Raw genomic sequence first — 16313 nt, 5'->3', positions numbered from 1 at the left:
ATTACTTATTGTTTAATATGAACATTTTTGAAAGAGAAAAGTCTACTACACTTCAGAAAATAGTATGTGTATGTATATATATTATATAATTGCTGCATCAACGATTGTCAGCTATAATCTTTAATCTCTTACCATGCTATTGAAACTGCTTTTAATGCATTTTTCTTAAATCAGTAGTTAATTTCTTCAGTTTAAGTGTCTTAATTGGCAGTGACAATCAAACCAATATGAAACAGCTTCCTTCAGGACTGATAATACAGTAATATTTAAAATCAAAACGGCAGATTATTATTACATCACCACTCTGTGGTCTCAATTGTGAGCTCCCCATTTCTTATTTACCTTAAGAAGTTGCTTTCCAATTGCTGGGCTCATTTTTTCATCAACCATGAAAATAACTATTCCTCTTTCGTCCATGCCACGTCTGCCAGCACGCCCAGACATCTGAATATATTCCCCTGAAGTAATCTAGACAACCAAAAAACAAAAAGTATAATTAAGAAGAACAAAATCCACCCCTCCCACAAAGTAATACAACAGCTAATTAGCTTGACCAACTTTAAGACATCAAAACAGGTATTCTAGGGTGTGGTTGGTAGATGTTACAGCTTGAAAGTATTAACCAAAATGTTCCTCACTTACCCAACGAAAATCTTTTCCATCAAACTTGCGGGCACTTGTGAACAAAACTGTCCTGGCTGGCATGTTGATTCCCATGGCAAATGTCTCTGTTGCAAACAATGCCTGAAACAACCAAAGAAATCGGGATTCATTAATTAGATGTTAGCATGGCTCAGTTTAAATATATGGACACAAACAAACTATTATGTACTTACAGTATGAAAGAGTTGAACATAAAATCTTCACTGCCAACAAAGCAGTTTACTATTCGCCCTCTATCAAAGTCTGTCAAGTAACTAGTCTTGCCCTTTTTTTAGAAACTGACTCACAAATGTAATATTTCATTTCCAACACAAATTTCAAGGGGCATCCCATTTACACTAAAGTGTGCTACACATTGCAAGGGCACTGTGGTAGATTGACATATGTTGCAATAGATAGCAGGAACTCTTTTCTCATGTGTACTGTGTAATTGCAAATAACAGACTTTACAACTAACCTTCAGTAGGCCTTCAGAGAACAGAATCTCAATAGTTTCCTTCAGGATAGGAAGCAAACCACCATGATGGATCCCTACTCCTCTCTTCAACAGTGGCAACACATGCTCAACCTTTGAAATAATACATTTATGTAAGTGCTGGGAAAAATATCTGAATAGTCGAACAAATATTTATATGTATATATTGTGTTGCTTTAGAGCGAGTCAATCTCACAGGACGAAAAAGTAGTGCTGGGACAAATGGTATTTTTATGTTCGACCAAGATTTAGATATTTGTTCGTTTTCAAAAGGTAGAGAGAGAGAGAGAGAGAGAGAGAGAGAGAGAGAGAGAGAGAGAGAGAGAGAGGAGAGAACCCCCTTGAACAGTTTCAGTTTGTTGTGTTTCAACCTGAAATCTTGAAGCATTTAAAATGGGACTGGGAGATCGAGATATATATATATATATATATATATATATATATATATATATATATATATATATACATACATACATACATACATATAAAATTTTTCCCTTTAATTTACACAACCTACTCAATCGTTGAAGAGGCAAGATCATTTTTATTGTGAAACAGTTAATGAAAAAAAAAAAATGAATGTCATGGTTAGATTAAGTATTCACCTCCGAGCCAATACTTCGTAGAAGCACCTTTGGCATGAATTATAGCCAAGCTTTTTAGGTTAAGCCTCTACCAGGTTTGCACATCTGGATGGTGCAATATTCGCCCATTCTTCTTGGCAAAATTGTTCAAGCTCTGTCAAGTTGGGTGGGGATTGTTGGTGGATAGCAATCTTCAAGTCTTGCCACAGATTCTCAATCCGATTCAAGTCCGGGCTTTGACTGGGCCACTCTAGGACATTCACTTTCTTGTTTTTAAGCCACTTGTGTCGCTTTGGCTGTGTGCTTGGGGGTCATTGTCCCGCTGAAAGGTGAATCTCCATCCCAGTCTTAGGTCTTTTTCAGACTGAAGCAGGTTTTCCTCAAGGATTTGCCTATATTTAGCTCCATCCATTTTGCCCTCTACCCTGACAAGCTTCCCAGTCCCTGCCAATGAAAAGCATCCCCATACCATGATGCTGTCACCACCATTCTTCACAGTAGGGATGGTGTTACCTGGGTGATGTGCTGTGTTGGGTTTGCGCCAGACATAACTCTTTGCATTTAGGCCAAATAGTTCAATTGTTGTTTCATCGAGAGAGAGAGAGATATATATATTTTTCAACTATTTGATGGTTGTTTACAAATAAAATATCAAATAACTATATTTGTTACAGATATGCAAGCAGGCAGGAAAATCCAGAGAGAAATGGAACATCCAAAAAGTTGAAAGTTTTATGTTTAATGTAATACTCTATAAATCAATATAGCACCACAGGAAAATCTTATAAACTTCTAGTCACCCTTTCCCTGCCAAGAACAACATAAAATTGACAGACATTGGGACACAAACAAACTAAGAACCACCAGATTTGGCAGACAGGAAACACACACACGTTCAGATTGCAATATTATACAGGAAAAAAATAATGTGGAGGTCTGAGAGAATTCTAAAGTTCAAACTCCCATGGTTTAAGTGAAATAAATAAATTAACTTGCCCTGGCCTATAATCAAGAAACACAGTGACCGACTGCTGAATACTGAACTGTTACTGCCAGTGTCGTAGGTTAGTAACAAGAACAGCATTATATTACATTTGCAACTCAAACTTTTCACAAACTGTACTAATTATTCATAGTCCTGTTGATAGAAAGAGAAATCTTGCTTGCCTGGGGAAGTTTTTTGTCTTCATCCGACAAGCAGTCAATGGCGTTGTTGAAGACCTCTTCCACAAGCTTCTTTTCTTCATCTGAAAGACATTGGTTATAAATCAGAACAGTTCAACTGCTTGGGGCAATTCTATGTGAAATAAGTAACGTTACCATACTACTTGTCAACTGATCTTGAAACTATTCTGTCAAGGTACTCTATGCATACAAGAAAACAGCCGTATAAAAATCATGCCGAGCCTTCTGGCATGTTTATATATCTGGTAGTTTAGGAAAACAGCATTGCATGCAGATTGTGTTTCTGAAAGGGAATACACACTTTTTAAATCAGATTTTATTAATTTTGGATAAATTAGAGAAGCTAGCAAGCATCACTTAACATTAATTTTTAAATCAAGAAAGGACTCCCTGGGCATAATCTGGAATGTCAGATTAAATGGTTTGTAAACTGCTGTCATTGTGTCATCCAGAAGTTAACAATGTCGCTGTGAAATGGTTCATTTGAAGCCACCTATAATAAAACTTTGAGAGAATAAAATATAGCTGTGTGAAAATGTGCGCTCTATCTTGGATATTGCCAGAGGTAAAAACATGTGCAAGTGAATAGGTTTATTTTTTCTGGATACCACCAGTAATGTATCTTAAGCAAGAAAATCAAATGCAAGTTTTGTACCAAACTAAGATTGCAAATATGGAAGCTATATGTATGCCATTTCTTTACTCACAAAGAGTTTTTCAAAACAAGAAATATTGTAAACAAGACCACTTTGTGCAAGAATACTGACATTTATAACCAATAAGTAAATGACGGAACACATGGTGCTGACGAAGAGTCAGCTAAATAATGTCACTGACACACACCGCAGGAAATCAGAAGGACTACAGCTCAATCTCTCTGAAGTTTCACAAATGTAGAACAGCTGCTTTTAGTAAAAGCAGTAGATTTCATTGTAGCTGCTGCTTCTGGGAAAGGGCTATGACCCATTTCAAAAGCTCTACCTTGACCTTAAAGCAGAGCCTAGTTTCCCGTTTTAAAAGGAAATGTATTTTTGGTATTACTCCCAATTTATTTGCTTAAGGCTTTCAATCAGAAAAACACTGCAGAGCGGGGGTTACTCTAGAGAATCACACACCTGCACCATAAAGAGATGTCTGGGCATGGATCATGCTAATATTTTACACTGTTGCCCAGTACTAGCTACTCTCAAACATTGTATGTAATTTACAGTTACCAATATGGGATACTTCCTTGCCAAAACACTAAATTATTCTCTTTTTTTCCTACTACGACACGTGTACATCAGCAGCACTTTTTTTCACATTGAAATACGTTAAATTGGTTCTTTGATTTGACTGGAAAAAGATATACAGTAGCAGTCAAAAGTTTGAGTACACTTGCTGGAAACTAGGGTTTTTTTCTTAATTGACTGTTTTATGCTGTAAATACTTGAAAATGAAAACACGTTACAAAGTACAAAACAAAACATAAGGAGTATCAAAGCAATGTTCAAGAAAATTGTCTCTAAATCTTGGATTCCTCAAAATAGCTAGCCTTTTCCTTAACAGCCTCACAAACACGAGGCATTCGGACTTCCACTCCTCAAACGTCCAGTTTCTGTGTTTTTTGGCCCAGGCAAGTCTCTTCCTCTTATTCTGCACTCTTAACAATGGTTTCTTTCCAGCAATTCTTCCAGTTAGGCCAGCTTCACGCAATCTCCTCTAAACAGTTGATTTTGAAACATCCGTACTTCTAGCAGCATTTAATTGAGCTTGTATTTCAGGGGCAGTTAAAATCGCCGGTTTCGCAGACTTGTGACTCCAATGAACTTGTTCTCTTATTCTGAGATCACCCTTGGCCTGCCTGACTTTGTTCGGTCCTCATGAGTGCCAGTTTCTTCAAATCTTGGCCACAGCAGTTACAGACACTTGCTAAGTTCATGCGATTTGTCTTAAAGATTGACCTTCATTTCTTAAAGTAATTACAGACTGTCTTTTTCTTTGCTTAATTGAGCGTATTTTGCCATTTTCTGCTCCCTTACATTCAGGAATGACAAACTTGTGCCTATGCTACCTATATTTATAGTAATCATGGACCCTCACCTGTTAACAATAATTGGTGACAAAAGGTTAATTAGGTAACATGCTAGTTAACTCAGAGAACATCTAAAAGACACTTTTATACTTAGGCTAGTATTCTAACACCGTTTTATACACATTTCAGATTTTTAACTGACTTGGGCTTCAGACTGAAATCCCCTTGCTTTGGGTGACAATTTCATTTAAATTGACAATATTTACATTTTCATTCAAAAATTAAATTTTTAAATGCAATTCACTTACGATTATCAGCTTATATAAGTACACGTATCATATAATGAAATATTAAGTGTTTATAAACAAGTTTATACAGTTAAAAGCATAGATAATCATGAAAAACCTGGTTTCAAGCAGGTGTACTCAAACTTGTGACTGGTACTAATTATATATACATAATTGGAGATCCACAACTGACAGCAAGGTCTTTTGGCATAAATTGTAGATGTAATTATACATTATTGATGTAAAGACCCTTCAACAATACACTGCCCTCATTTTAGTACTGTATAGGCCAGTAAATGAAAAGCACATAAATGAGTTTACTGTAAGAAAAAAAAATAAACATTTATAAATAAGTCTTAATCTGTACTTTATTTAGGGCAAGCAGACAATTGTATGTACAATGCAAGGGTGACTGTGCAAGTCACATTTAACAGCCTATTGAACTCATTACTAAATAAATTACTGATGGAAAAAAAATCTCACCCATTCTTATGTTTATATAAATAAATTACAAAAGAAATTCCATGTGTGTCAATTTTTGTTTTTATTTTATTAGGCATGGATGCATTTAACTAATTCTACACATTTTAGCATGTGCATTTAACATATTGCTGGTTTCATTTTTAAATCCATATTACCTACACTGACTGGCCTCTAGGTCTATCAAAATTGAGCTGCACGATTCAAGGGTCATGCTCATAAACAGCTTCGCTTTTCTGCACTGACTAACCTTTGCTGCCCCTGGGTTTTGTGAAGCAAAGAGTTACTGTGTGGTTAAAAAAAAAAGTCAAGATATTTAAGGTATTAAAATATTGACTTGGAGGGAGCTGAGAATGCATCTCTCTAAAGGGTTGCATGCTTTTTTAATATTGTGTTTCAAATAGTGCATTGCCAAGAGTTAAATTTGGTACTTTATTGTCACAGATAGATTTTTTTTTGGCCTTAGCTGATATGTGGTCAAACTCCACTTGCAAGAACCTGAAGGGACCACCTAAAATACTGGTTATTATCCAGTGTTTGTACTGCATGAGATCTCAATCTCAAAAAACAGCTCTTTGTGAACCAACAAGGTACATTATTACTTTACTAGGGGATTAAATAATTCTTTAAGTTAACTTCCTAAAATTGAACATGAGAACACACAGACGAAGAGACAGTAGTATTGAAAGTGATGAGATGAATACAGTAAAATGTTATATAGCTACCTACAACAAGTTCTGTACTAAAACAAAAAGGTAATAAAAAGGCATTTAAAAAAACAAAAACTGCTGTTTAAACTTTGAGACGTACGTTCCTGAACTTAGAACCCAGTAATCATCACATTACACCACAACATGTCAGTCTCTGCTTAAGAAAGGGTCAGAAGTGAATGGAGGTGTTCAGGTCAGGATCGAGGTGTGTCTGCAGAGATGCAAGGGAAAGCCCAAGAGGCATCTACATTAGAGCCAATGCTTTAAGTAAAAGCACAACAGTTTCTTTAGAGATGGTCAACTCTAAACTGGCCTGCACATAACCCCAACGTGGGCATACATTTTCCTTGGCAAAAATGACATTAGTACTTACATCACCAGACTACCTCATTAACCAGTAGGTCCAGACTGGCGCTTCATACTTTCAAAAAGTGTGATACTCAAATTAGGAAAGAAACTTTAGTATGCGTAGAAAAAATAATCCTGCTTTATTGCCTCCAAGCTCAACAAGTTGTTAGTTCACATTGTTAATTAACAGAAACGGCCGAGTCCTCATCTCATTCATACATTCAGCATTGTATCACAAAGTTAACACAGCAAACGGCTTATTAACCATGTAATATATAGGGGTTTTAACATCACTGTGGCTTTGTTCTATGCCAGTACCAGACTCAGCACTCTACTTTGGCTAGATAAATCACAGCATGTGAGGCTATAGATGGTCAGAAATAAGACCCATTGCATAGCACTGATCCATTCCAGGTTTGACTGAGCATAAATTTGCCAGTGTATAGGTAACAGGACAGATTTAATTAACTTTTCAATAATGCCTGGTATGGCATTAACACCTACATTCCTGCTATACTATACGTTGGAGAAAAAAACATTACAAGGTTTGGACATAATGCAACAAAGTTTTGCAAGATAACACAAAAGAAAATGCATGAAAACCAACTATCAAACCTTAAAAGCAATGAAAATACATCTGTTTTTCCATTCCCATCTATAGGAAGTCAAGTGCTTTTAAAAGTCAATACCTGTATTGAAGTCCAGCTTAGAAACCTGCAGTGCATAGGCTTCACAGTCTTTCTTACTGAAACTGAAGATAATGACAGGCTGAAAGTTCCTTTCCATGATCATCTTCACAATCTTGAACACATTTGATGGTCCTACGAAAGAAAAACGCAATTAAAGGAAAACTTGTGTCTACATTATTCCTTCTATGTTACACTCATGCCTCTTACTATCTTGTGTCAATAACCATTTGTCAATGAAGAAAAAAAGATTAGACCATTTGTCAGTAATTTGGTATTATGTTTTATTTTTCACCCATTCTAATTTTTTTATGAGAGAAAAAAAAAGAAAGTTCCTTAAAAGCAGTCCCCACAATCCAGAATACAGCATAGGTAAAGTAAGGTGTTTCGTGTAAACACTGCAGGGTTTCTGCAGCACTAACAGGTGTGGGGACGAGCCGAGAGCAGTTTGCTTATTTAACATGTATATAGAGTCCCCTTTGGCCTTGAATATGTCTGAAACTTTTCCTCTCTGCTAAAATAATACAGGGACAATTTAATACTCGCATCTGCAAAACTTGTTAGTAGTTAGAAACAGTAAGTAGTTTATACATATAAAAAAAAACTGATGGGTCAGAGGTACTGCTACATTAAAAGAAATGATTGTAAATGAACAGCCGCACAACCAATTTTAGATTTTTAGACAATTACACTTTTCAGTTTGTTCTGCAGTCAGTCAGTAACACAATAGTTTCACTGCTGTTGTAAATAACCATACTTTACAAAAGACAATGGACCTAAAAATACAATTTAGTAGTATAGGTGAAATCAGCATAGACAGAAAACGTAAGCTCCAAACTGAAATATCTACACACCTTTAGTTCCTCCTTTACGGCCCTTCTGGTCTCCCTTTGCCAGGTCACCTGCATCTCTCAACACTTGCATGGCTGTGTTGAAATTATCTTCTCTGAACTCTCCCTGTCAGGGAGGGGGGAAGCATTACAAGTCAGTTTAACAACACTAGGTTATCAACACATGACATATCAACATATTATGGAGATTTTTAATGAACTTCAAGACTGGTCTGATTTTGAATTAACAAAAAAAAAAAAAAAAAACATGTTTGGTTCAGAGAAAAGGGTGCAAAATATCAGTTCACATTTTAATATCGCCACTTACATATTCCATTAGAGACAGTTGACAATAATATGCCCTTGGAGGGAGTTGACAGTTTTAAATATGTAGGTGTTAATATTGATACACCTCTTAAAATTGAAAAACAAATGAAGGCTATCTGTAGGAAGAGTGGAGCAAAACTTGTATTATTGTGTGATCTGCGTCATTGTTTAAGTTTAACACAATACCTCTATTTAAACAAATCCTGTTTCCAACTGGATTATGGTGATGTGATATACATGGCCGGAAGTAAAGCGATGTTAAAGAAAACAGATACAACATTTTCCAGGATTTGAAGATTTATTCTTCAGTGTGCTCTGTTAGAACATCATTGCACTTTGTACAACAGGCTAAACTTAGTCATATGAGAATAGAAGAAGCTTTCACTGGAACCAGATCATTTTTTAAAAAAAGGGGCAAATAAGCTGCCTGTCTACAGTCTATTCTAAGCAAAATAAATTCTGGAGATACTAAATATTTCAAAGACACCAACAGTGAGAAATACTATTGGAAGGAGAGCTTTTGCTGCCCACTCAGAATGGAATATACACTCTCTTCTTAATGTTTATTTAAGCAATATCATAAAATCACAGCATGATGGAAATTCTCATGTATTTAAAAAAAAAAAAAAAAAAAAAAAACACACAACGACAAACTATTGAAGCTATTTTAAAAACAAAGAGTGCTATAACTTATGCTTTACAAACTAACTGAACACTTATTTCAAGTGCATTTTCTTGGCATATTTCGTATTTCCAGCTGGCTTATTTCGAGAAAGAGCAAAATCCTGCAACTTTAAAAGCTTGCTTGTTATCTACTGAACAGAAAAAAATATTAGTTGAACTGCTGCCTGTTTAAACCCAAAACCTCCCACTCCTACTATAACAGCAGATGTTCCCAAAGATATTAACTGGTGTGGCGGTAAGGAGAAGCAGGATCTATATGTTTGGATTTGTGTCATTGAATACATATAAGTTCTTACGCTTTCATCCACAACCAAGTGAAGTCCATCACCCCCTGCTGGAAAGATGTAGTGTTGCAGTGGTGTAGGTCGATAGTCTGTGTAGATTACATGGCAGGCCTGCAAGAAAAGAAAAATATATATTTTATCAATTAAAGAAAACAAGATCCATATGTAATTTACTATTGGCATTCATGTCAAGCTGCATTCAACAAATAGCTCTGTGTAAACTAGAATGAACTAGTATGCAGCTGTTTTTTAGTTGTAGTAAAAGATGCACACTACTTTCATGCAACAGTCCCAGCTAAGAAAGCACATGACTGTTTTTTGCATAATGTGTATATAAACAAGTTGTAAATACTGTGTACACAGGACTTACGTATCAAAAACATAAAACAAAGACCCAACCAGGCATTCTTAGTGTGGTACACATTGTAATCAGTACAAAAATCACTTGTATGAACAGAGTTTAACCCCTACATATTTGGCTTAGCAGTTTGCTGTACATTGAGTTTGAGAATGTATCCATATTAGAAGAGGAGTGAAATACCTGTTTGTGAAGATGGCAGATCCATTCAGCAAACTGCCGTGCATTGGGGATGGTGGCCGATAAAAACACATAGTGAACATTGTCGGGAAGAAGAATAATGGTTTCTTCCCAAACCACACCACGCTCTACAAGAAAAAGGCACAGTAGTTTAAAGGTTAAAGAAATGTAAAGCTAAAAGTATTACTAGTTAAATCTTTCTCTTGATATATTATGAATTAGTTGTTTGGAGTTAAATGCATCCTGGGAGTATTTTCATGAAATGAAGCATAATTAACTTTATTTATTATTACTACAGGTTGGTGCTGCTTTATCGGGTCACCTCAAGAGAAGCAAAAATATCCAGAATAAGCAGCTGTATCAATTAAAAGTTGTTTCTAAATAAAAAGATATGAAATCACACCATCAAAAACAAATCAGTTTTTTATTTCTATATGAAATGAAAAAAAATGAAATCGCATCTTTTCATAAGGCAAGACCCCTGCGATGCTGACACGCCAACTTTCTTTGCAACAGCAGCCGGAGAAACCACAGGAAACTCCAGCTCCTTCAAGAGTTCAACATGGTTTACACAAGTCACAAAGTGATCACTGCCCTGTGCTACGCAAACCTGTGTTCCTCTGAAAAGCGATCTCCGTTCAGTTTGAAAATACTGTATCCCAATTAAACTAAGTGACGTCCCAATTAAACAAAGAGCACTGGGAATAACCATCTCCCATCCCACATAAGCAGAAATCCTGATTATCAGTATCCCGATTCGGCGGTGCCAACTATTTGCCAATTTATTTACACTGTGCCTGCCCCATATGGAGGATTACGTTTTATTTCATTTTAATTCAAAAGGGTGCAGCTCTTGAAGTTATCTCGTCTGCACCATAGTATGTTAATGTTTGCTTCTTTCTTTTTAGGCGTTCATTTTCACAAACGCTGCCTGTGGATTTGTTATAGTGGTTGCGGTTTTGTTTCAGCTCTACTTTGTATTGTTGCTGAATTAAATTGTGCAGGGAACAATCAATACTTGCTCTTCATAAATCAAGTTAAAATCGCTCTATTCCAAACTGAGGTAAAACTAATAAATTCCAGCTGACAAACATTTTGGTGAATGCCTTCACCTGTTATTCTTTGAAGAGAAGGCATGACACACTGTTTGCAAATAGTAGTAAAATGGTTTGCTTTGCAGATGCAATACCTGAGTCTCTCATGTAATGGATTTCATCAAATACAACCCATGCTACTTCTCTCATCACCTCCGATCCTCTGTACAGCATACTTCTTAAAATCTGACGAAAAAAAACAAGAGATTAGATGTTTATAGGACTACCACACAATTGGGTGCAATAGAAATCCAGTAATTGGCAAAGCACTGCACTGAATAGTTATTAACCATTGTTTTAATGGGTATACAGTGGAAGTATTTCATTTTTTTTTTTTTTTTTTTTTTTTTTTTTTTACACCCCAAGTAAAACTGTGAAGACTGGTTCTGCAACATGAAGTTTCTTAGAAATCCACATTGTAATCATAGTGACATGGATGAATTCAATTTACTCCACCTTGTAGCTGAACCAAATATTCTATTCCAATAAAAGACGATGTTTAGTCCCACAAGGAGCGCACATATAGCTCTAAGGCACTATCACAGTGTAGAGGATGTATAGTGCAACATTTCATTACTCTGGAAATCACTATCTAGAAAAACAAACTGGTGAACTCATGCATTTTGGAGTGTACTCCCACTTTAAATAAAGACACCACACAATGGCTACAGATGGCAACAGATATGCAATAAGTAACAGAATTGCCTCAGACAGCCTTTGAAGAAGAATGACACATGTTTCAAATAAAGCTAAAAGTAGATCTAAACCAGTGCTGTCAGCAAGTGTATATGGCTTATGCTCAACAAGGCGGTTGTGAGGAGCACATTACCTCTGTGGTCATGATAAGACATGAAGCTGTAGGGTTAATGGTGACATCACCAGTCATTAAGCCCACATCGTTGAACTCCTCATACATCTCTCTGTATTTCTGGTTGCTCAAGGCCTTAATAGGACTGGTGAATATCACTCGCTGCTTCTCCCTCAAAGCAAGGGCAATAGCATACCTACATGGAAGAGAAATGAGCAACTGTAAATTCTTATATTCTACAAGTTACAACACATAAGGTTATCTCTGTCTATTATAACATATAATGGTAACACTGTGATAAAAAAATGACTTACTCGGCACATACTGTTTTTCCTGCTGAAGTATGGGCAGATACCAAGACAGACTGGTTATTGTCAATGCATAAAATAGCCTCCCTCTGAAAAGGATCTAGAATGAAGGGATACTCCTATAAAAAAATTTAAATTTAAAAATGTCAAAAGCCAGAGTCAAATATGGTTTCAAAGTAAACTACACCCTCCAGTGGCTGGCAAATGCTTATACCAGTGGTTTTCAACATTTTGTATAGAGGTTTCAGCTCAAGTACCCCTCTACAAGTTGCCATAAAAGGCAGAATAATCTGATTAACCCCCCCCCCCGAAAACTGTATTTACATGACTTTTGATATTGGAATTAGTTTTCCGAAAAATATCAGAACAAGAAGCCCCCATTCAAAAACCCTGATTTATACTCATTTTTTATCTGTACCTTCCCAATCAGGTTTAACCCTTGAAATTCTCACCTGATAACATGAATATTACATTTATTCACGGAACCACAGCAGTCAAGTAAGACATTCAAAAGGGTTCTCAGTAGTTTTGAACCTACTTATTGGTTTTAGGATGTTATCTAGTGCAGCCTCTGTGACAGCAATTAATATTGCTATTAACATTAAAGCCCGATTAAGATCAGAAAAATGTAACGTTATTCCTATTAAGTTAAACATTTAATCAAAGGAATTTATATATGACCCACTGCTTTCTTGCAGACTGTTCATATTTGAATAAGCATTTGCTCAACTTTCATATGAAATAATGTTCCTATCAGGCATAGTCTGAAGACAAAGATTACTCCCGTAAATCAAGGTTCTTCTGGGCCATAATGGACATAAACACTCACCTTTGGTATGAGTGGAGTCCATTATTGCCCAATCAAGAAACAATGTTTTAAAATATCTGGAAATTAGCAAATTTAACAGATAACAAAAACAGAAGTATACTAAATGTTTAATACCTTTGCTGCTTTTCCAACACGAGGTTTCAACTGAGTATACTCTTCATCTGCTGGCAGAGCCACCTAAATACAGAAATATTGAGGGCATAACCAAACATTCTTTGAACAATTCTTTGCACCTAAAGGAGAGGGCTAAAAAAAAAAAAAAAAAATCATACAGCTCTAATGTTAAGAATTTGATTTTAAGGATATCACTACTTAACTAATATGCAGTACAAGACAGTATCTTTTACCACTGTGGCTTTAGTGTTTCATTTAAATCAGTATTTTTTAACATAAAATAACGATGAAAGGTGGTATATCAGAAGTGTAACGGGTTGTAATGGATCACCACAGATTCATGTGGGGTGTGGTGTTCGAATATGGCTTTGAAATCGCACAACTGTGATCCATATACCATAAACCTTCCCATTATGTTTTGTTGTATATGAACCCTGATGCACTTGTCTTGTTTTGTTTTAAACCTGAATAGTACTGTTCAATTTTTTATCACCATTAATTGGATAATTGCATCACTTTGGTGCACTGACTTACCTCATGTGTACAGCCTTCTACAGTCTCCACCTGTTCCACCTTAACTTTGGGCATGAGATCTGCAAGACTGAAATTGATTTCTCAGGTTATACACCAATAGTAAACTAGCATATGGACAAAGCCCAGTAATATCCCCATGTGGACATCCTACATGTGAAGCAGGGGTCTCAAAAAGGAAACACTGTTCAAAGTTCCACATTAAGCTATGAATGTAAACTTCAGTATAAAACTTGACTCCAGTCCAGCTTGTGTTAACTCTTATACAAAATTAAATGTATACAAATATTCAAAATTTGAATTCTGTATTTTCTTAAATTCCTGTTTTGTTAAAATATAAAAATAAAAAAGACATACACACTTATGAACCAACTCTTTGTACACTGTGGCAGCAATACTGAATTATTAGGGCTACAACATAACTGTCGCTTTCATCATCATGTGTGTAGACAAGGCATTATTTTTTACATTTTATTTTGCCTCTGTTTATTCTATTATATGCATATCTGAATGAAAGAAAAAGAAAACACCTTTTGAATAAAATCATGATACACAAATTTTTAATGCCCCCATTGTGTGAGCAAATATCACTAGCATGTATCAACTGAAGCAAATACAGTAAAAAAAATAAATAAAAAAATACATTATATATGACCTTACTTTATTTCTTCTGCAGATATCGTCTCAAGCTTTGGCTTCTTCCCAAATATTATTTCATCATTTCCATCGTTCTCCAGGTCACGCTTGCTTTTTGCAATATTATCTGCTTTAGGTTTGCCATGTGGAGATTTCCTTTAAAAAATAAAAATAAACGTATATATACTGTGCAGTACAAGGTAATGTACTGATATTTAAATAAAATACTACATTGATTTTATACATTTAACTAATGAATTATAATTGTAATGGTAAAAAACAAGAACAAATAACTATTTGGATAAAGCTGGCTATTTAGAATCATATGTCAATAACAAAATTGGTGAAAATGTGACTTAAAGCAACTGGTGTTATTAATGCCACTCTTACGGAAAGATGATTTATGCCTGTAATATCCTGACTGCTACTATTTGTAATTAACCCTAGGATAAAGTGTAATTATGGCGCTGTTGTCCCTGTAGCTCTTTAAAAAAATGCTGAAGTGAAACGATGGTGTCTTTTGGGCTTTATGTTAGGATTAACTAAACAAACAAAGCTATCCTGTGCTTTTAGTTGTTATTTTTAACCGCTACCAATATAACACTTATCTTTGGGTAAATTGTTTCTTGATTGTTTCAAGCATTTCAGTGTTTTACTGAACGGTTTTCTTACTTCAAAAGATTCCATAGCAGTAGCTTTGTTTATTTTGGACACTGGATTTTACAGGACCATGGCATGGCGGGACAAATGCGGTCTGCAGTTATTTAACTTAACCCGTGTTATAGACTATATGCATTGTAAAATTACTAACATCTTACTTAAAAAAAATAAAAATAAAAACAGCTTTGGAGTAGCAACTGGTATTTACAGCGTGCGTGTACTGCTGTGTACACAACTATGAACTGATTGGGATTACCGGTAGGTTACTGTCTACGTCACATATGTGATTTTGAGTACAGTGGTAGTAGTGCTCAGTGATAGAAGTCAAGTATATTATTCATTAAATGTTAACACCTGAAAATGACTATTACTGGGACTGATTAGAATTTGCTTTAAAAAATAAAGACACAACAACACGTGTTGTAGCAGTGCTACAAACGCGCATCTTCCTCTTCGACTGTACAGACACACACTGGATGTTACCGTTGTCCAAGCAGGAATACTAAACAAACACCACAACATGTGTGAATATCTTTCCATACCCAGGCCTGCTTCCACTGTTGGCTTCTTTTCGTTTCTTGGTGCTTGCATTTTCCTCTTGTTCAAACACGCTGAACAAATCGTCTCCAAACGCGTCCGCCATCTTTCCAGAGAGAAACACAGTACACAAATTCCCGAAATGCACTTCAAGTGGACTTGAATCAACCGGCAGCCAGAGAGGATGATGCTTTGTATTAATTTAAATAAAGCGAGTTTAGGAACATTTTTGTAAAATAATCACTTTACAATCTACAATTTCAATTGACGGGCATTTTCAACATGTTTCAACTTAATTTCCATTTATTTATTTTAGCCTCTCACGACCCTTTCCCAGTCTGACTCGCAATTAATACGTAAGTTCCTGCAAGTTGACATTTGAACTGTTTTTGCACATTTCAAAGACGTGCTAGAGCGCCAGTGCTTGCGTTTTAAAATGACAAATAAATTATGATATTGATATATGTTTCATATAAAATTTGAAACCGTGAAAACAGAGTTATTTTAACACCCGTCCCTTTCTCAGACTCAAAATAATGTAATTGCAATGTAGCTTGTTAAAAAAAAAAACATGCCTGTGAGTTGACTGCATATGGGAATATTTGTTTTCTTGCTGTGTGCAATACAGAGAGGCCTGCAACGCTACATAACATTAGAGTACGCTACCGTTTAATATTTTTGAAAGGTAGCCGATAATACAT

At 35.7% G+C, this 16313-nt stretch overlaps 2 protein-coding genes across 3 annotated transcripts in view; one reads left to right on the top strand and one right to left on the bottom strand.

Annotated features, from left to right (window-relative positions):
• Positions 1 to 15946, bottom strand: part of mtrex (Mtr4 exosome RNA helicase) — a 59080-nt gene extending 43134 nt beyond the window's left edge. The window contains exons 1-15 of the mRNA XM_041234983.1: positions 15618 to 15946; positions 14440 to 14571; positions 13783 to 13849; positions 13249 to 13311; positions 12312 to 12424; positions 12019 to 12193; positions 11285 to 11375; positions 10099 to 10223; positions 9570 to 9668; positions 8287 to 8389; positions 7436 to 7567; positions 2890 to 2969; positions 1121 to 1231; positions 643 to 744; positions 343 to 468 (exon numbers count right to left, since the gene is read on the bottom strand). Coding sequence (XP_041090917.1) covers positions 343 to 468; positions 643 to 744; positions 1121 to 1231; positions 2890 to 2969; positions 7436 to 7567; positions 8287 to 8389; positions 9570 to 9668; positions 10099 to 10223; positions 11285 to 11375; positions 12019 to 12193; positions 12312 to 12424; positions 13249 to 13311; positions 13783 to 13849; positions 14440 to 14571; positions 15618 to 15718 — 1620 coding nt within the window. The 5' untranslated portion in view covers positions 15719 to 15946. The remainder of the gene's footprint in view (positions 1 to 342; positions 469 to 642; positions 745 to 1120; positions 1232 to 2889; positions 2970 to 7435; positions 7568 to 8286; positions 8390 to 9569; positions 9669 to 10098; positions 10224 to 11284; positions 11376 to 12018; positions 12194 to 12311; positions 12425 to 13248; positions 13312 to 13782; positions 13850 to 14439; positions 14572 to 15617) is intronic.
• Positions 15947 to 15994: 48 nt separating this feature from the next.
• Positions 15995 to 16313, top strand: part of LOC121304019 (ATP-dependent RNA helicase DHX29-like) — a 23407-nt gene continuing 23088 nt past the window's right edge. For both annotated transcript variants that reach the window (XM_041234970.1, XM_041234965.1), the window contains exon 1: positions 15995 to 16313. This exon is cut by the window's right edge and continues 205 nt beyond it. The gene's annotated coding sequence lies outside the window, so the exon portion shown is untranslated.

Source organism: Polyodon spathula, chromosome 2, assembly GCF_017654505.1.
Source record: "Polyodon spathula isolate WHYD16114869_AA chromosome 2, ASM1765450v1, whole genome shotgun sequence".
In the NCBI taxonomy this organism is placed as follows: Eukaryota; Metazoa; Chordata; class Actinopteri; order Acipenseriformes; family Polyodontidae; genus Polyodon; species Polyodon spathula.
This window is presented reverse-complemented; position numbering and strand designations above follow the sequence as displayed.